The sequence below is a fragment of the Chroicocephalus ridibundus genome, chromosome 1 (assembly GCF_963924245.1).
Source record: "Chroicocephalus ridibundus chromosome 1, bChrRid1.1, whole genome shotgun sequence".
Lineage (NCBI taxonomy): Eukaryota > Metazoa > Chordata > Aves > Charadriiformes > Laridae > Chroicocephalus > Chroicocephalus ridibundus.
The window spans coordinates 155,253,354-155,274,995 of NC_086284.1; the positions used below are offsets into that span (position 1 = coordinate 155,253,354).

At 40.1% G+C, this 21,642-nt stretch overlaps 1 protein-coding gene across 6 annotated transcripts in view; it reads left to right on the forward strand.

The window, feature by feature from the left end:
- The window catches only part of FGD4 (FYVE, RhoGEF and PH domain containing 4), a 113,735-nt gene that overhangs the window by 26,080 nt on the left and 66,013 nt on the right, over positions 1–21,642 (forward strand). Inside the window, exon 1 of one of the 6 annotated variants that reach the window (XM_063319440.1) lies at positions 8,344–8,430. The exons of 4 other annotated variants lie outside the window; for them this stretch is intronic. In XM_063319440.1, coding sequence (XP_063175510.1) covers positions 8,421–8,430 — 10 coding nt within the window. In that variant the 5' untranslated portion in view covers positions 8,344–8,420. Of the gene's footprint in view, positions 1–8,343; positions 8,431–16,161; positions 16,461–21,642 lie in introns of those variants that run through there. One more of the 6 variants, XM_063319449.1, reaches the window with a different exon arrangement.

Here is a 21,642-nt window from a genome sequence, read left to right on the forward strand (position 1 = left end):
AGCTGGCAAGTTTTCCTGTTGTTTTCCTCTTCCCTTTTGTGTCAGGCAGTTGATGATATTTATTTGTCCTGTAATGGGAAAGCAGTTTCCGCCATCCCATATTAGAACAAAGTCTGATTTTTATTTTGATTCCTGGGTGCTTTTTTTATATTCCTCTTTCATGTAGCTACTTAAAAACACCATGGGTGCCATCCAGGACAGTGTCTTTGTTTTACTTGTTTTATAAATATCTGCACAGCCTCAAGTAATTAATGATTGTTTCCTCCTTGTACATTCATAGTCAGTGGGATTATTAATGCTGTGGTTACCTGCAGAGAAGACTGCATGGAGAATTAAGGAATACGTTGAGGGCAACAAAATTCGTTATAGAGCCAGAGAATTTGAATTTATATTTCTTAAAGTAAGTCAGTAGTTTACCATCAGATTTGTTCTCTCTTGTCATGGAATTTTTGACATTTTAAATTATCTGTGTAGGATATAATGTAGTAATTCCTTCATTGATTCCTGTTTGGATTAGTGTTTCCCAGGTTTTATCATGGATAGCTTTCTGTTGTGTTGGTTCAAAGCATCTCTAAGACAAATGCAGATTTTTGTAAACTGTGTATTTGAATGTGAAGAGGGGACAGTGGTGTGGTGAGCTTCGTGCTTTGAAAAGGGTTAAGGTGCCCTGTGCTCCATTCTAGTTTTTAATGGAGCTCATTTATCTGGGAAGGTGAAGCCACTTTTCTGAACTGAAGGGTTTATTAAACTAATTCTTACATGTTTTCTATGGTATGGTCTTGATAATCTATTCTCTCTTTCTAATCTTAATCTCTCTATTGTCCCAGAGTATTCCTGTAAATTATTCCTCTCTACCCTAAATAAACTATTTAGGAATTAATAGTTAGACATAAGTAAAACGGAGTCATGAGTGAAAAAGAGTCCAAATTAGGGTTTTTTTCTGAGGTATGAACTCCATTGCTCTATGGGATATTTTAGCAGCTGTGAGTATTGTTAGTTTCCAAATTGATGACACATGTGGTGTTCCAGGGAATTTGCTTATGACTTAGCTAAGGGTCCAAGGTGGTGATGTGCTTCATCCATGGAAATTGTCTGCAAACCTATTTTCTGTGAATAATGATAAATTGATATTGTTATTAATTCTGCTTTCCTGCTTCTTCCTAATCCCAACCCCTCAATTTGAATAAAAGCCAAAGAACCCAAACCTAACATGTTACTCTGACATTTAGTATGTCCATTTATTTTTATACAAATAGTTGTGCCATGCCTTCATACACCAAAATGTAAAAATTCTTTCCCTTCTACGGAGTTACTGAACTCTTCAAAGGACCTTTTAGGAAAGAAACCCACCAAAACAGTTTTACAAAGTTCTTCTTGGCTCTTTCTTGTTTATGTTGTCTTTCTGTCACGTACGCAAACAGTTCAGGGCAGGGCAAAACTTAAAGCACTTGAAATTTAGCAGATGAATAAAGATAATGACTAACAGTTACTGATGACGTTCTTGTGGTACTTTAAATTATTCTCAGAGCAAAGCAATCCACACAGCGTTAAATTGTTGTATTTGAGCTTGGAGGAGGAGCCACCTCATCCTGTTGTACTTACATTTTTGGAATGCTGCCCTTTTGGTAGGGACAAGATGGTCAGACAGTGATTCTGGGGATGGCTCTGGCTCCCAAAGCAATTTTGGTAGTCCTCTGAAGGACACTGGTCAATTGATATGTCAGCCAAATAGTAGTTATTGCCTGAAAGACAGGGAAAGAAGAGGAATTCCTTTTTCCTGGGTTAATACCAGGGTTGATACTGTTCCATATTGTCATTAAGTACATGGACTATGGAAAGAAGGGCATTTTCAGCCATTTTGTGGCTGATGCTAAACAGGGTGGGAAGCGGTTGATAGGGGTAGGTTGGGGATGCTTTTCAGAGGGACTTTATCAGGGTGGAAAAATGGATTGAGAGAAACCTCATGTAGTTCATCATGGGCAACTGAAAGTTTTAGTATCTGGGCTGGAAAATCTCTATGCAATAGTATAAGCTGGAGGTTGGAGAGCAGCGCTACAGAAAAGGACATGAAAAGCTGATGAAGAAGCGGAATGTGAGTCGGCAGTGTGCCCTTGTGGTGAAACAGGACCAACTGCAGCAGGTCAAGAAAGCAAGTCTTTCAGTGACAGTTCTGCAGCTGCCAAACCACGTCTGGAGTATTGTGTCCAGTGCTGGGCTCCCTGGAAGGAAGATGCTGATGAACCGGAGCAAGTCCAGTTGACTAAGGTGATTGGGGCTGACGCATATGACATAAGAGCCTGATGGTACAGGGTTTGTCCAGAAGAGACATCTACGGAGTAACTTACTACTATTTTCTGTCACCTATTGGTGGGGACAGGGAATGGAGATGACAGACTCTCTGCAGAGAACCACAATGTCAGCACAAGAGGCAACAGATGCAACTGCAACAAAGGAAATTCCGTCAGGGGAAGAAAAATTTGGCATCAGGGTAGTCAAACAGTTGGAGAGGTGCCCAGAGGGCCTATGGGATCTCCACCCTCGGAGGCACTTGCAGCTCAAATGCCAAGGTCTAGACCACCTTGATCTCAGCTGGCCCTACTCTGAGCAGGGCACTGGACCAGGTGACCTTAGAGGCTCCTTCAAAAATAGGTTACTGTCTGAACGGAGGTAGGGAGGAGAGTGACTTAAACCAGTTGGGGTCTGACAACATATGTTGGATCAGCTGTTGTGACCTGCAGATGTTCCTGTAAGAGTGTAGATGCTCGAATGCTTAACTGGAAATACAAATGTCCCAAAGCATACAGAAGTTTTCCTTCTCTTTTCCTTACTTTATTCAATAATATGCACTAACACTTAGGAGAGTGACGTCTTACAGCTGTAAGACAATAAGAATATGTATTATGGGAGGGGCTGCACTGAAGAAGCCCTTACTGAGATAGTCTTTGTCATTGTCTGCTGTTTTATCTAAGACGGGTGAAGTAGTTGTGTTTGCCTCCTACAGAAAAGAACGCAGCACAGACTTCTGGATCTTGGATAGCAAAAGAAACCATGCAGAGCATGGTCATGGTTTGTGCTCTCTCTAGTCCAGCACCATAGCTGCAAGAACTCTTCTCTTGTGGAAGATTTTATTCCCTCTCCTCTGCTTTCCACATCTTCATTTTTTTAAGGAAGTTATTCAATTATGTACTCACTGAATATATCATGTAATATACAATATTATATCTTGAGACATCTTCCTTGGTCTTTTAGTTACTGTGATCATCAGTCCTGAAGGAACAATAGACTTAATTTTTTTCTTGTACAGTCATTTTTCCTTCTAGGTGTCCAGGTACATAATAGAATGCCAGATAAGATGATAATACACGCTATGATCCAGATCTTGCAAAAGCGGATTCCTCAAATGGGAGCAGCAAATTCAAGCCTGTTCTGACTGGGTATTTAGTGGCTTGTTTTTTGAATTGATTGCCTAACTTCAGGCATCTGCTTTGAAAGTCTTTTATGAGAATTTCATCCATCATACAGACAAATAGTTTCAGTTCTGGAAGAGGTAAAAAGTAATAATTTCCACCCCCCAACCTCCAGTCAGTCATGGTGGTTGATGGAAATGCTCAACAATCTCTTCTGACAGATGCCTCAGACATACTGCAGTACCATAGATATGTTTGAGTCCTGTACAGTAAAGATCAAAGGAATCCTTGGAAAAGGCAAAGCTGACCTGTTTTGGGTTGTTTTTTTTTTTTTTTGATGTTTGTAAAGGCTTTTTTTTATTATTTTTTAAAGGTGTGAGTGTAGAACATGGAGCTCTTCTGGCTGCAGTATGTCTTTCCATGTGCAACTGATTTCAAAGTCATGATGAAGATGTCCTAAACCATAAAAAGATTAGGAAGCAGCTAAAAGAATAAGTAGCAATGTTTGCACTGTGAAATGGTGAGTCAGAGTCATGGGTGTATGTGGCCATGGACTTGGCAAAATGCAGGGCAGCTGTTCAGAATCTGCAGTAAAGGGAGAGGGAACCAAATGAAAGTAGTTGTTCCTTTTTTTAAAAAAAAAAACCCAAAACTTAAGGGCATTGATCATCTAAACATTTCTGTATTTAAAAACAAATTTAAAAAAAATTTTCCAGTGTGTATTTGCTGAATAGTAATGTAGTTATCATGAAGGTTTTGGCATGAAGTAAGCTTAGAGTAAAGAGCTTTTGTGTTTGTTTAGCTCTGTGAGCTATTTCCAGTTTACTTGGCTCTTGCTGCATGAAAAAGCCTGCCACTGCTGATGAATATAATTTACCACTTTAATTCAGGGGGACATGTATTGAACGTACAAGTGTAAGGACAATCAGATGTTGGCAACCTGATGTGATCTGAACATGATTAATAATAGCTCTGCAGGGCCTGGCTTGTTTATAGTCCAAACAAACAAACACCACCACCCCCTTCTCTGAAATGGAAGCAAACTTCTGTGCTTATGTGCATGTCAGCGTTCTTGAGCAGCTCCTCTTTTCCTTTAGCTTTCTTGCTTGCAAACTTGTGAGCCAAGTGATGGACTGGATGAGTTTCAGGTTTTGTTATAAACAATTTTCTGTTTCAAGAAGTTTGCCTTTTTTTTTCCTTCTTATTGGCTATTCTACTGAAATTGGATGTTGAGTGGGTGAGTCTAAAATTGTACAAAGCCACTGTTTCAGAATACCTGAGGCTTTGTCCCTTGGTCGTGACATAGTGTATGAGCAACAAAATCTAAGAAGGGAGTACTTGTTTATCTTGGTTGTCTATAAAAAGAAAAAAGCTAACTGAATATAACCAGAGCTATGGTTTTGTTAGTCCGCTGGAAATGGAGTAGACTGTGGTGTGAACATGGAAAAATTCCTCTGAACACGCATAACATTTTTGCTTATTTTGGGTTAGAGGTTGGTAATCTTAATATGGGTCCTTGGCAGACTTTGGTTTTTCAATATTCAGTGAAGGTATATGTTGTCAAAGGAGGAAGGGAAAATAGCAAGAACATTTGCTGTCATGTAGTGTACTTATGTAGGCTTCCTGTGTATCCCAAGGGAACTTCTCAGATCTTTCTGCTCTCAAACCTAAACAACATAATCTCTCAAATCTCCAGAGAGATTGTTGAGGAAGACAGTAAGGCTTCTTGTGGTTTACAGTGTCCTCATAGTCTAAATAACTGTGACTGGAGTCTCTTTCAGCTATTTCTTCAGTGTTTCCTGAGCTCTTGGTGAAAACAAAATGGTTGAATTTTCCTTTTTGAAATAAAATGTTGAGCAGTCTCTGCCGGCATTCAATAAGCAACATAGGTGTTTCTAGCTGCCAGCTGCTGCTTTAGAGGGAGGTGGTAAATCTACAGGATGTATATTGTGTTCAGAGGAATACACTGTGGTCAGTTTGGCAGTCTTCCACTGCTGGTGTGTTGTATTGAGTCAGCTGAAGTATTTCTATCCATTTTTAGCATTGCTTTTGATAAATCACAAATGTCGATGCCTTTGGTTTGACAAGTGAGTGTCTTAAATTTGGACGTGCTAACTTCTCAGAGTTAAGGAGTAGTTGAGCATTTTGGAGATTATTTGTTTTGGATCATGTAGGACTGAGTTAAAAATCTCTTCCGGGGTGCTCTGTCTCCATTCTGTAGCTTCCAGGTATGAATGTCACAAGTTATTAAAATCTCTACTTGTTATGGAATAGAGTGACTCGTTAGTAGCTGACTCTGAAACCTGTTAGAATACAGATTTTGCTATATTGTGTCCCACCATAATATGGGACTACCTTAAAATTAGATTGCAATATACCAAAGCAATAGAAATAGATTATTTGAAGAGACAGAAGAAAAAAAAATCACTGTCTTACAGTGCAGCCTTAGCTATTTGTCATAAAAGGCTTGATGTTAGTTTAAATAAAAGGCAGTGTAATACATGATACAGTGGTACGGTATTCTAGGTAATTGTAGTCCAGATGACTAAGTGCTCTTTGTAGACTGTCGGATGCAGGTGTCTTCCTGTTGATGACAGCAATCACTCCTAATGGTTATAGTGCCGAAATCAAATGTAACTCTGCAAAATGAAAAGCAGAATTTTTGTTTCATTAATTTCTATTCAGCTATCACTTCCTCCTATAACCTGACATTGCAGGAAGAACGAGTGTGAAAATTAAGTGTGTCTGCTGTTAAAGTTGCTGGAGGTTGGTAGAAGTAACATGACCAAAAGATCATTATAATTCATACTGAGAGCTTTCAAATACTACCTTCATGGCTTGAAGGAAAGGGTGAGGAGGGTTTCTGGGTGAGATAGTGGACAGCGTTAGAGATGATGATGTTTAAACTCCATTTTCTCTGAGAATACTGAGGATCTCAGTGCAGCTAATAGGAGAAAATGAGAGTTCTTGACTTATGCTAGTAGCATCACATGGGTTTCTGGTGAAGAACCATTAAAATCCAATTCATAAATTCATCAGCTGAACTGCCTGACTGCACTGTATTTTTCTTTCTCTTCTATTAGGCTGAAGTAGGTGTAGTGCATGCATTTGATGATGTATTCTTCTCGCAGCCATCTTCGCAGGACGGACTAGGCATACCAATTATGCCTCACGGCTCAGCATTGGACTACACAGTCTCCTTAATATTTCTTCCATTCATGTATTTCTAGAACTGTCTTATTGATCACTAAATGACAGTTACCTAAAATAAAAATTTTCATACTTGATTAAGCAATAGTGCAGTAGATACATACTCCACACTTTGTTTTAGCTCACAGCGCCTCCTGTTTTTAAAAACAAATCAGTTTGAGGAAGGGGTACTCCAGTGGGTGTCACTGGAGTCTTGCTAGCGTAGCTGTTTACGAAAGGCCCTGTTTTGCATGTATGGGGCAATTCATCTTGACTTTGCAAGCATTTATCCATTTGTTTTTCTGCTTTGCATTGTGATTGTATCTTACTATCATGGAAGTCAATAAAGTCTTCAATTGTTTCTCAAACTAAAAGAACACCAAAAAAACCCAAACCCCCAAAAGATTTTGTCTTTTTATTTGCTTAATTTTGTCACTTCTTTTATGATTTCAAACTTTTCCCAATATGAGGGCTGCGAAATGCTTTCATGTGGCACCTCAGATTTGCTATAATTATTCTTCTGTTGCCAGCAGTTGGGACTTCTAATACATTGAGAGATAATGATACTACCTGTTTTTTCAAGTAATCCTTTTCTACAGCTGATGCCTAAAAGTTCTGTTTATAAAGGGATACACACATTACAACTTCAAAGGAAAAAGAGTGTCTGAAAGAGGCAGTTAGTTACACACAGTGGTTTGTATGACATAGCTTACACCTCATGTCTTTGGAAATCTGTTGAAATAGGCACTTCCTCCCCCCCCCCGGCCCCGCATGTAATGTACCTAAAATGAGCAATGGAGTATTTAATGAACTTTTAAAGAAGCTGCGTGGAGGGGGTGGTGTGTCAGATGAGTATCTGGCTGTCTAAAAAACTTTCTAAAAAAAGCTGCTGGCATTATGTCTGCCTGACGCCACAGGATTTTGTCATAAGGGCTCATTATTGTGGTGTGCCGGAAAATGTAAAGTCTTTTATTCTGCCTGAAAATTCTCTAATACCCCTTCAGTAATGTAATAGTCAATGCAGTAAAGAGTCAGAAGGTTTTGGCAGTCACTGCTTACATCCTTCTTATGCTGAATTTTGTATGGCTCAAACATGTAGCAGTAGAAGGACTGGAGGCCTTCTGCTGAAGTTGGGTTTAAAGACCACAAAGATGAGAAGAAAAATGGAAGAGCATCAAACGCAAATTATAAGATTGTTATGTTTATGAGTTTCCTAGTACTAGAAGTTAACAAATAACTCACTACTAGACAGTTAATACTATGAAAAGAGTAGTGAGACTGCAAGTGGAAGCAACTTACACAAATCCTTTCTCTGAATTTATTCGTATGTTTCTAGTTCTTCACAAAATAAAACGCAGAACTGCTTTTCTACATTGAGTGACAGTCATTCTGCATTGCCAGAGCTGCCCATTATTATCTTAAGAAGTGAGGGTTCTCAAAAGGTCTTAAAGATGTGACTGGAATATAGCTTATATAATGTGGAATAGAACATAGCTATAGAGTTCTCCTTATTGATGGCACTGAGTCAAGTGAATCTTGACCTGTAAGGATTTTTTTTCTTTTTAAAGAAACGTTTTCTTTGACTTAAGTACCCACTCGCACAATCTGTTGTTAGTATGTGTTGAAATATTTCTTGTTGCTTATTTCCTGAGCTATGTCAGTTAGTGATGAAATTCAGAACTTCCTTTTTCATATAATGAGTTCTTAATGTTAATTCTATCCCCAGTTTAAGGAGGACTGTCTCCTAGATGGGTACAGTTACTTGCACAAAACCATTGGAATGTAAGGATTTCTGCTCGCGGTAATGACATTCCTATATACGGCATGGGTAGCTGTAAGTAGACTTTTTTTTTTTGCCTATTTTTTTAACAGTTCACTGTTTTTGAAGTAAATTTATTACCTGTGGGAGAGTCTCAGAAATATTTGAAAATAAAGATATACGTAGTTTTCTCATCCTGGCCTGTAGCTGATAGATCTCTTTTAAAGAATGAGAAGACAGTGGGAGTCAAGTTAGTTCTCTAGTAGCCTGTGATCAAACTTGTCTATGCAGACTTCTAGATCTATTTTTTTTCTGCTAATATCAACAAGAAAACATCTTTCTTGCTGTTGTTGAGGAAAGGAGAAGTCATCTGTCAGTGTCCAAGGGCAATTGCACTGAACTGAATTCTCATTGCTTGGATGAGCAGCAGCAGCAGAACAGAGTGTGTTGATCCAAGGCAGCTATCCCTGCAATGAGAAGTTGAATCTTGTGACCTTCCTCGCAGCACACGATGGATTTGTGTTCAAATTTGAACTTATTTTCTGACACTTTCCTAACCTTTCCTTCCTATTTTTCTGTCACATGCATTCTGAGAATAGTGATGATCTTTGAGACTATGGATGGGAGGGAAGTGGTACGTGTCACTATAGCCCACCCACATTATTAGCTATCAGTGCATCGCCAAATCTATTTTCTTGAAAGTGAAGTTTAGATAATACTTACATCTACTAGCGTGCCTATTGTTCTAGCCATTTAAAATGTAGGTACAGGCAGACTGGTTGGAGAGTATTTCCCTGTAGTGTATATATACACTATATATACACATTTGCACTATACTGTATTACTTGAGGGACGCAGAAATGCTGTTAAATATTCATCCCTGTTTGTACTGTTTAGTGTTGACTCAATGAGCTCACCAGTGCTATAGCAAAGACAATCACAACTTCAAAAGCATTTCCAAAATTTTTTTTTGGTGAGTGAGGTCAGTTTATTAGTTCCACTTTGTATGTTCATATGTCAGTCATTACTCATTTCTCAGACTGTGTAGGAGTCTTTCTTTGTAGGTACGTATTGATTTATGCTGTTTATTTTTTTCTTTTTCCTTATGTGTGGTAAGCACTTCTGCAATTAAAGGCAAAATATGAAAAGTCTCGATCATTCAAGGTATTGAAGTGACCCACGTGGTAATATCCTTCCCTGGCCCCTTGTAGAAAAGAATAAAGTCCTTGAAAGATATGGCTCCTCCTTTGTTGTATTGTATGTTAATAATAATAATACAAGCCTCCATGATATTCTTACTGCAAGCAAAATGCTGTACAGTAATAGGTTATACTGGGCCTGTTACTTATATTGAAAATACTCTGAAAAAGTGATAACCTGTGATTTTGTACTGTATGCCATTAATGCCATGTATCTGTCATGGGTCCACCTGGAAGCCCTAACTGTGACCAAGACCCCCAGTACTCATCAGATTTTTCTAAATTGTCTCTGCCAAAACCTTCATTATGGTTTTTTTTTTTTTTTGCAGTTGCCCATCCTTGTGGGAGGAGGTAGACTGCAGAGAGAACTTTGAGACATTGAAATACATACAAAATAAAAACATTTTGGGTGACTCCAGTGGAACACATAGTTACTGTTGGCCTAAGTGGTACTGTAAATTTGGGTTGTAAAAAAAGTGAGCTCACTTCTGTGAGCTGGCACGGGAGGTAGATGGAATTCGTAACTTTTGTTGGTGTGGCTTTGGCAGCTCCTAGTAAATCCTGCGATACTGCTTTTCCTTCCGCTTGGCAGTGGAGCTGTCAGCTATGGGCATGGATGGGGCATGCTCCACAACTGCCCGATCAAGTACCTGAGCCTGGTTTCTTTAGGCGGCTTACTGCTGGCTGATCCATCAACCTGCTGAAGGAGCTTCAGGCTAGGGCAAAGCAAGGTGTTTTGTAAAATCAATCTGTTGCTTCATCAGAAAACTGTTACAGACTGCTCAGAAAAGTATTTGTGTTGGATCTAACGCAGGTGTTTCTAGATCTTAGAAATCTGTGGCAAAGCGGTGCCTGCCGAGTTTGGAGAGGAATTTAAATCAAATCAATGTGAATTATGTGAATGTGTCTGCTAAATGCATTTTGAGACTCACTCTGGATTCTTTGCCACTAATATGTTAGCCACCTGCAGTGGGCTAAAGCACAAGGATGCTGATGTAATATTTACAGTTCAAATACCACTGTTCCTTCTGTACCTCAGATTACCCCTATGAAGCATAAATTACAGCTCTGGAGTTGTAACAACTCTTTTTTATTCCCAAGTTTAATTGATGAAGTATGAGAACTTCCCATATCTGCATGGAGGAGACTAGCACACTGAATACCCATAACGTCTTGAATTATTTTATGGTAGCATGGTTTCTCTACATTTCCTTACTTTCCTACTGTGCGTGGTTTTTACTGAAGGATACTTTATAGAAGAGGGAATGCACAGGCTATTCTTCCAGAGACACCATTTCTGTCTTTGTTTACAAGTTCTGGTAGGAGTCGTCTAAGCCAGAGTAGAAGAGCCGTCCTGCGGTTCCCATCCAGACTTCTCAGAAACTCTTTACTAAAGCCTAAAGAGAAAGGAAAGCCCCATGGCCACAGATCCCACCCATGTGCCACCCTGATGTCTATTCTGCTTTCATTGGGATCTAAACTGGCAAATAAAGAGCAGAGGGTAGAGCCCCTGGGGTTAGGCTCTCCCCCAGAACTGGATTTACTATTGCGTTGCTCAGAACCACATCCAAAGAGCTGTCTGTGATCTCTCTTTGAGCCTTGCGTGTCTGAGCTTTGGCTGGCTCCGCTGTCAGACGCTGAATGTCAAACCTAGGAGGCTGCTGCTTTTCCATGGAAACGCTCTGTGCGATTGCAGAAATAATCAGGCATGAGACATGTCTGGTGGTTGCTGTGCCCTACTGTTGGATGCTTCCAGACACTGAACTGAAATGTGCTACCTTGACAAACTGAGTTTTCAGCTAAAATCCTTCTTGCCTTTTTTTTTTTTTTTGAATGCGGGTGGATTGAAAAGCATTAGTGTCACTGCTTGTTCTGCTGTTGTTGGAATGTAAATGGATGTTAGCTCTCTCTTTCTCTCTGTTCACACACATATTGCAAAAGCAGCTCCAAACCTCTTGCTTCTGGGTAGGTACCACCAATATGAGCTGTCTCATGCCTTGTATGTGCAAGGCCTGGGCTGCAGTATCCTCTTCAGGGGCAATGTACTATCGTACATTCACCTTAACAGCTCTTCCGGGCACTATGTTTTACTATTGACATAAAAATAATTCAATGTTTACAATAAATCCTGTTAACTAACTGTTTCTTTGTGATCAGCAATTTCCACGAGGATTTTCTTTACTAGAGAAAGGAGTTCTAATCTAGGGCCTTTGGATTGATGGTTTGTTTCAAAACTTAGATTTTACATAATTTACTTTCTATAATACTTTAAAATTATGTTAACCAATGTGTCTGAGTAACTCTAGATATGCTTTGGCGTTGACTTTAAAGAAAAACAATGTGCTCTTCTACAGGTGTTACTAACTTGGAGACACTACTGATACAGCTTCGTGAGAAAGGTGCTGTAAAGTATTTGGAAACCAGAGTCATTCCAGTTTATGGAATAAGCGTTTCAGTGTATTGGGCTGGTGCTCTTCCTGATTTGAATATAACTATCTTTGGAGACATGAAAGTAGAAGTCTTGTTTTTTCTACTTCTGTAAGGAATTTAATTTCATAACTTGAAAGTTTTTCTGGAGGGTTGCCTATGAAGGAAGGATGGATAACTTTCAGACGTGTACACCAAATAGGTCACTAAGATGGTCTAGTTTGAGCTCTGTCCATGTTTCTTTGTTGTCCTTTAATGATAATAGCCAAAAATAAACATCCACAGAAACAGCTGTTGTAACACTGGAAGAATGATTGCTGCAGTGGATGGAGACAGTCCATGTCATTGAACTGGTGAGAAGGAGATAGCTCGTCTTCCTGCTGCGAATCCCGCTTTTGTAAGCAGTAACAGTTTGGAAGGGAAAGGTTTATCACTCAAAACATGGGCATCACTTAATCAAACAGCGGCCGTAAGAACAAGAGCAAAACAGTTGCTGCGCCTTTTCCCACGCCTGGCACGCACGTGCCCCCAGCCTATGGGGCACCTTGTGAAAGAAGAAGAAACTCCATAGTCTTGTTTCTTGTGACATTGAGGAAGCATGTGCTGATGCAAAACCGTGGGGCCTGAAAACACTTGGGAAATAAGGGGAGTGCAACTCACCCAGGCGTGAGGTCCCCATTTGTTTTATATCTGCGGAGGTGCTGCTGAGGAAGCTCTTGCTGTTTGCAGGGTTTTAATTCATTGCTTTCCCTGTGCAAAGTACAGTGTTTTTTAATGTAGGAAGACAGCCAATTGAGATAAGACTGGAAGAGCATCTCTGTCATACAGATGGATCTTAAAGGACCAGTATGGAAGCCTTATTCCTTCTGTACTTATCAAAAAAATGTTAAATCTTGAATTCTGGACAAGTAAGAGGAAATTTTACAAGTTTCAGCCCTTACAACTGCTTATAGAATATTTTTAATACTCTTAAAAATTTAGACATCCTGTTTCCCTTGAAGTAAACTTCCTCAATGCCAGATGGTATCAAGTTGAAATACATACATACATATTATATTGAAGCTGCTTTTCTTGTTAGAAACAAAGGTGATACTATAATAGAGCAGATCAATGGCCTATTGTATTGCTTTATCTTTGGCAGTAAGGTACAGTTGGTACAACTGTCAGGAATTACAAGGTTGTTTTAGTAGAAGTCTAAAAGCCAGTATGAGAAATGGGCAAAAGTTCAAAACCATGCATGTGTGAGGCCCGGTGTCAGTGACTTAGGTGCTGTGGTTGACTTTATTTATAAAGCTTTCAAACTTTACGTGGAGAATTGAGAGTAACTTATTTTGAGAGTGACTTATTTTAAACTCACATAACTTGTTTTGGGTGAACAGATTTTAAGTGGTCATGGTCCGTCCCCCCCCCCCCCACCAAAAAAAAACCCATCAAGTTTGAAAAAGACACACTTCTAAAGTCCAGTTTGACTCCCCATCAATTTGTGTAAAATACCAAAGTCTTGGTTTATCAGATAGCAGCTGGGACTGGAAAAAGCTGAAGTCCATGATGTCATTGTTGTAAAAGACAATCTCTTCAATGGAATCAATTCAGGAGTCAGGATGTCAATATGTTGTTTATTTTTCATTAATATCTTCCAGCTAAAACCAATTTAGTCCTAAACTCCTATCTGGCTCAAGCTGGGCCAAAGAATAAGGGGAGCTTGCTAAGTGTTCTTTCTCTTCTCCAGCCCGCTTCAAAAGCATTTTGGATGTGTTGCTTTCCTCTCTCCTTTTCATGTAGTTTGAATAAAACGTTTGTCACATATACAGAGGATATTTGTTTAGTGTTGCTCCATGTAACTTACCTATTGCTTCTGCCAAAATTTGTAGTGCATCCCATTGCCCCTTTGTGTGATGGCTGCTCCATGTAGTTTATTCAAATTTTTGCATTGTATCTGTGTAAAATCAGACTTAAGAATTAAAGAAATTTCAAGTCAGAAGCTGAAATTGATTCCGACTGCTGTTGCCCTTTATTTTGCTAGCAATCCTCCTATAATGAGTACAGCTAGTACTTGTTCAAAAACAGACAGTCTAAGAATTTTTGTCACTGTCTGGAACAGGTTTTCTAATGCCAAAATTGCTTATAATATATCAGTAAACAACATACTTATTTTTTTTATACAAAGTTAGAATTAACATAAATCTAGAAGATGACTTTATAGGAGGCCTTTTTTATGAACAGAAAAAAAAAAGACTGAAACTGAACTTGAATCCCTGTAATTTTGAAGTCAGTCTGTTTGCCAAGAATTGTAGTTGCTACAGTTTTTTCCAGGAGTGCATAAATACATAAAATCTGTTGGTATATTAAAACTAATTTCTGAGTCATGTTCTTTATTTTTAAGATGCAAAATAAGAAATGCTATCGGCGTGTTTCATAATGCTTAAACACTGAAAAGTTTTCATTATTAACAATTGGCAAGTTAAATAGGAAATTGGCTTCCTTCCTTACATTATTTTACCCTTGTTGCTGGTGGATGATTAGGTTTGGTGTCCGTGGTTGCTTAAGAAATTTTTTGTGATGTAAAGACTGCTTATTTAGAGGAAGAAAGCGGGTTGAAATTAGTGGCATGACTCAGAATGATCTACTAGCCCCGCAGGGGAAGTTGGCAGACCTGGGTTTGGTCCAGTGCCTGTCACTGGTACCCACAGCGCCCCTGTGAGCTGGGCACGTCCCCTCCAAAGTCTGGGCCCTCTCCAGCTGCCACGCTTTTCACGGTGGGGACTCTTCTACAGCTTGTGGGTACTCAAACCCTGTCAGCAGCGATCTGAGGGGCTTCCAGTGTTAATGCACTAGCAGTTTAATAGTGGTGTCTCTTACCAATGTAAGAAAAGCTTGACTGTGCTTGATGTGAAAGAAAACTAACTTCCTTATGCAGTGAGGATGAGGGAAACTGAAAATTTGGTGGGGGAAGAAAAATACTGAGCTCTATACCTCGATCACATAGAGGAAAAAATGAACGTTTTTGTGATGATGGGTTCCAGCACAGGGATTTTCAGTCTTTTACAGGAGCAAACGCTGCCCTGCAGGACCAGCTACAGGATCAAAGGTGCCACTAAGGGAGAAAGGAAACCATTTTCCCTTCCTCAAAAGAATAATTCAGCAGACCTAAGTTAGCATGTAGGAACTTGAAGTCCAAATTTGGCTCAGCTTTAAGTAAAAATTACCCATGGTTTTTTGATGCGCTGTTAGTCATAAGTGCTGCATGGTTTTGAGAGTGAGGGAGAGAAAGTTTGAATGCGTCAACAGAGTCAGTCCATGGGCTACTGTGCTGCGCGCTTTTTCGCATCCGGTGGTTCGAACCTTAAATATTTTGAGACCACGGTGCTGTGCAACTCAACAGTACTTAAAGCCTTAATAAAGGAGCTTTCAAAGCTCTTTTTATTTGCAGGCAAGATTGTTATTGGTTGGTCTTGAAAAGTTACTTCCTCTTTCCCCTCCAGATAGCGTCAGTGGGAATTCTCACTGAGCTGGTGCACGCCATCGGTGTAGGTGCGTGGCTGCGCGGCTTCTGGCTCTGGTGAGAGCAGTGGTTTCAGGCACAGCTTTGATGCAAGGAAAAAAAAAAAGAAAGAGGCTTTTCCAGACACGCCTCCACGGTCATGCAGGAGAGAGGCACAGTGGTTTTGCCTGCTGCTGAATCAGCGTTGGGCTCGGCAGATGCGGAGCAGATAAGCCTGGCAGAGAAGCCGTGAGACCAAAAGCAAGGGTCTGCGGAGTTCTTATTGACTAAAACCCCAGGTTGGGAGATTATAGTGTTCTTGGGGGGAGCGATTTCAAGGTGCGGGAGATAGAGATCATGCGGCAAAGGTTCCCATCACATTGAAATCAAACCCATTCAGAGGAAATAAGCCTGCCTTCAGAAAATCATTTTGTCAGGGGGAAAACCAGTCCTCAGCTAATTTCTCCAAATCCTCTGTTTTCGTAGTAAATGAAAGCTCTCAGTAGCTTCACCTCCATCTTAGCCTGTGTTTTACCCTTCTTCCCCCCCCACCCCACCCCAGGCGAGGCGGGAATTGGCAGCGTCAAGGTTAAACCTGGCTGCAAGCTTTTGTTAAGGTGTTGTGCCTGCTTGCGAAGGCAAGGCACCTGCTAGGCATGCCCAGTGCGCGCTGGGAGCCGGCTCTGCCTTCACCGCGGCTTTGCGAGGCTGAAGCACAAAGAGCGCTTGTTGCCCAGTCCCCGGGAGTCTCCCAGTGCTACCACTAGCTGGGGAGGACTGGTTACCATGGAGGCTGCCATCTGTTCGCTCCCCGCTGGAATGTGATTATCCTTGCTGGGTTGGGAACCAGCGAAAGCAGGGGAGCGTGTGCTGTCGGCAATTATCTGCAATGGAGTGCGTTAATGGAAGGCTGGAATTAGCTAGCTGGAGGAGAACATAAAAGATTTTTACCAAAACTATTAATGATTTCCAGCCAAGAGGAGTAAGCTTTTTGCAAGGTCAGTACTAAATTCATTGTGGATGTTGGTAATTTTTAATTGGTGCAGTGGCTTTATGATTTAAGCATGGTAGCACCATGGAAATAATGCTTATTGTTAAGAGGCTGCGTGGGGGAAATGTATTTTAAAGATCTTTGTCTATTTCAGTTCAAGCAGTTTAATTTGGGGCCGTTAAAGTAGTAAGTCAGAACAATAACTGGCCAAACTGACACAAATGGAGCAATTCATATCTCTTGTCTTTATGAAATGCTGTTCGCTGCCAAATCTATTTGATTTACATGCCTTTTCACGCTGATTGCTTTTTGTCTGAGTGATTTTTTTTTTTTTTTTTTGGATGTGATACGTGTTTGGTTTTCGTACTGGTGTGAAGGGTGAGACGAGGGGGGAAATGTTCAAACAGAGCTGGCGATACAATGGATATTTGGGTTGTTTTATGCAGTTTGCTCAGAGGAAGCAGCATAAGGGAGGCAGAACGCAGGAGCAGGTTTCCCCTCTTCGTTCCACCCTCTGCCCCTCTTTCCAACTCACCAACTGACCAAATATTTTGGACTCTTTCTCTTACAGAGCTTAATTGTACAGAGACTTGACACAAGTTTTCAGGATACTCTGCAAATATCGTGACTGTTTTGATGGCAGGATTTGATTTAAAGGGGAAAATAAAATCAGTAATACATGCTTATAAGGCTTTGATGTCCTACAAAAGACATTTTTTGTTGTGCTGTAGGAACTAGGAGTTTTAAATTTTTTCATAAAAAATGCATGATGAACGTTTGTGTGCTCTTCAAACTACCGACTTAAACGAGGGGCATTAAAATTAATTTCTTAAAGCGCTATTGTACCCCAAATAGACAACATGTTACTTCAGCAGATATTTTTAGTCACGTATGGGCTTTCCCTTTTCAAATAAAGCTCTTACGCTGCATCCCTCTTGCCAGGACTGCCATTTTTATTTGGTACAGGGGAGAACACCACTAGAGGTTTTTAATTAAAATTGTGTCAGTCCTAATTCTACTGATCTGCCCTCTGCTTTCCTGCGCTTAAAATGTGGGTGCATTGGAGTTTGGGAGGAAAGTTACCAATGGGGTTAATAAGTCACAATTGCAACATATTTGACTAGGATAAATTTTTAACCTACCAGATGCTTTCCAAGTCTTGGTGTTTCACAAAGTGTGTGTGGGAGGTTGAGGGGGTTTTTGTTTCTTTGAGTACTTTAACTGTTTGTGCTATGTGAGGTTTTTCTTGTGCTTGTGGGAGCCTGGTATACGTGCCTGAAGTCCTTTCAGATGTCATGTCACACTTGCATGTTGGTGGAAATGGGTGAGCGCTCTTAAATGAAGCTGCATCATCTTGTAATTAAAAAGACTTTTTTTTTTTTTTAACCCCTTCCATCTCCAGAATTTAAGTATTGCCTTGCCATTGAAGTGGGTGGTTTATGCAAAACTTGCTTTTTATGGGCTGCAGTAGACTTGTTCGCACGTGCAAGTTGTAGGTCTGTAATTGCGTTGTTTAAAAGAGCGCAGGAGGCAGATTGGCTTTTGTGCTTGAAAAGGGATTAGACTTTCACCCTTCAGATGCTACGCTGAACCTAGCTGGAGGGAAGGGCAACCACCCCAAGGTTATTCTGTAGCTGGTATGGGATGTGTTTCTGTTCACTGGTCTGTTTCTAGTAAGGTAGCTGCTGGCTCCAGGATTCGCTGTCGCTGTGGATGTGAATTACTGTCTCATTGGCATATCTTCACAGACAGCAACAATCATATTGACGTAAAGGTAATGGCTTGTATACCCTTTCCGGAGGTGATTTCTCCTGGTTGCTAGCTGGTGGTGTGCTGAGAAGCTTGCTTTTCCACTGCCTTTGCTAAACCTGTTTCAAGGATAAATAGGGGACTTTACATTTGGCATTCTCCAGTTCTTATTATATTCTCTGATGAGTACGGTGTAAGTGTCCACATAGTCTTGAGCAAATATTTTTTTTTATTTCCTTCTTGAATGGTCTATATATGGCTGTTGAATACTTTTTTTTTTCCATATTAAATTTTGCTTTAGGTCACTAGGTCAGCGTTGATTTGTGGATGTGGGATTTAAAGGCTAGACACTCTTTAATCCATTTGAGCATCTGGCCTTTTGTAGTAGACATCCCATTTCCATGTAACAGAGGAACTGTTAAATGTCTGTTTGAAATTAACGAATTTTTTTTAAGATTTTTTTTTTTTTAAATCTTTGGTAGATTATTACAAGCAGCTGTGATGTTTATGCTTAATGAAAACAAATGAGGGTCAATGTAATCTGCTACGTGATCTCTTGAAGGAGACTTATTCTAAAATACAGGCTTTGGGGGGCAGCAGAGGTGATGGATCGTACTGAGTAGTGGCTTTTTCTAAGAGGGTAAGGTCAATTTAGGTGCATCATCTCACAAAAAAAGACACTTTGAATGAACTCTCAACTAAATAGTGTCCAGAAATACAACCAAGTATACAGTGGGCTCAACATAATCTTGTTTATAATGTCTCTACATACTATGCTTTCAGGACACTTGTCATTAAATGGTAAAATCCTGAGTCAATATATAGGAAGCTGGGTTGCATATAAACGATCACAATTGTTTTCTTCAAACAGACAAGTCTTTCTGCTTTTTGCTTGACACATGACTGTGGAATGCTGTTTGACATGACTTGGATTTATTTATGCATTGTGTTCGGGCTGCTACTTGGCAGAGCTTTAAAACATGCTTAGTTCTCAATGCACTTTTTTCTTGCCATTTACTCATGTATTCTGAACATTAAAACAAACAAAAAAGCCCAGGCTCTGTTTCCTCTCCTTATAGCAGCATGGCTATTTCAAGGTTAAAGCCTGCAGCTCCCTCTGAAGGCCCAACTGTTTTGGAAAGTCCTTTTGTCTGTTTACAAACTGTTCTCTGTGCAGCTCCCATGCAATAATGGAGTCCTCGGGATGCTGGATGTGGGAGGATAAACCCGCTGACACAGGCACTGCTGCTGTTGGTCTGTTCGCCGGGCCTTAGTCATGTAAAATGGCTTGCGTCTTTTATGCTTTGTAAGGGTGGGGACAAAACACAGGCATTAACACTTTTTTCACGATGCTAGAAATTGCTGTAGCAGATTTTAGAAAACATCAGATTTGTTGAATTTGTTCTAAAGCAGATGATCGTACTAAACTGGTGCAGAGAGGCTATGAGTAACTAAATGTGAGAGACTGGCAACGTGCAGATTAATGACATATCCGTGAATTGTGGCAGAGTTTTTTAGTCTTTTCCAGAGGGGCTTGCATTTAGTACAAAAGTACTTTCGTCCTTCCTTGTTGAGATGTCTAGTTGAAGAACCTGAAGACTCAGAGGTGTTCTGCAAATGATTGCAGAAAGCATTCCTCCCAGGTAATCCTTGTTCACAGTTGAGAGAAGAACAGGGCGAGGATGAATTACTGCATGCCAGTAATAAATGTCTTAAAGTGGGATTATTTCTACGGGGTTTTTTCAGTTCATCAGTTTGCCCTTACTGTATGCAATAATTAGCTGTTCATTTTAAGTATAAAAATACTACTTGGACTGATGGAGACATGGGAATTGTTTACTTTTTGATGGATATCTGAGCAAAGTGAGTATTTGAGTACATTTGGGAATGTGGAGCTCAGGACCGGAAAGAGCCATTTGGTCACTGAGGGGGGTTTTGTGTGGGGTTTCCCCCAGCCCCCCTCAGTCACAGGCAGCCATATAACTTACCTCTCATTTAGATGTTCAGTAGACTTTTCTTATGGCACGCTGAGAATCAGAAGCTGTTAGTGGCTGTGGGAAACAAACTCTAAACAAAACTTTGGCTCTTGGTCATTTAGTACGGTTTAACGTTACACTATACTTGAGAAACTAAGCAAGAAAGATTGAAGTCATTGCCAATGTTATGAGACTCCTATTAGCAGAAAACTTAAGCAGGCACTTGAGTAATGAACTCTACTAGCAGCATGATGTTTACCTGGACTCAATAGCCACAGCCAGTCTTCAGGGCTTCAGAGGAAAGGGAACCCAAAGCAGACAAATTTTGAACCAGAGGGAAGAACAGTCTTCTAGTCCTGACAGATGGCTAGTAGAAGTGTTTTTCCAAATAGAAGTGCTTTTTGAACTGATGATCTTTGGAGGATCCTTCATTGCAGCTTTTTTTATGCTTTTTCTTGACTATCTCCAGACATCTGTTGGCTTGTGTATCCTTTGGACTGTACCTTGATGCTGTGGTTTTCCCGTCACCATAGAAGCACTTTACCTTCATGAGGATCGTATAGATGCAGCTAACCCTGGTATTAAACAATTGTCTGTTCCGCTTATACTTGTAGTAACATTCATTGAAAAAAAAATATAAATATTTAAAGTCCATGTTCAGCTGTCCAATTAAGTAGTATTGTTGTTATAGTTCTGAGTATCTCGTTTAGATTTGATAGCTAAGATTGACATGAAGTACCATGCAAGCCTTTTTAGCAAAGGCTCATGAACTAGGGATTGAGGCTTCAGAAGACCTGAATTCCAGTCTCTTCTACAGTTAATGGTTTTGTTTTGCAGGCATTGAGTAGTGCCATGGGTGGTGTGGTGTATTCCCTGGAGTAGTGTTGAACATAGCTGCTGTTTGAATAGTAGAGGGAAAATTAGCTCAACTTGAAAGAACAAGTTGATTCTGTAATGAGTTATTCCTGCAGGGCACAACCTGAACTTCTCGCTTGGAGTTTTCTTCCTAGTACCTCCTTCTCAGTCCCAGCATCTCTTTTGTGTTCCTAAAGCCCTTTACCATTTCCTATGTGAGTTAATATTTATTTTTTTTTCCTCTTCCCTTTCTTAAGGAGGTCATTGATTCTCAGGAACATGAGTGAAAACATGAAGTGTCTTTTCTGTAATTAAAAATAGTTTGATGTCTTCCTATATCATGCTTGCAGCAGTTACATTGAGACTGAGATCTGTGACCTAGAATAAATAATTGGATGCTATTTTTACTTGCAGTTGACATGGTTGAGTATTGTATACCTGTTGTTAAGCTCCCCGAAATATCGAAAGGGTTCATACGCTATATAAGATTATCTGTTGCCTTTCTTTAAAAGATCCTGTGTCACTTTTCTTTAGAGCTGTAGTACTTCTCTGGCAGCTCTGTGTGCCAAGGCACTTTCCATGACTAATTTTGATGTCTGTTTTCTTCAG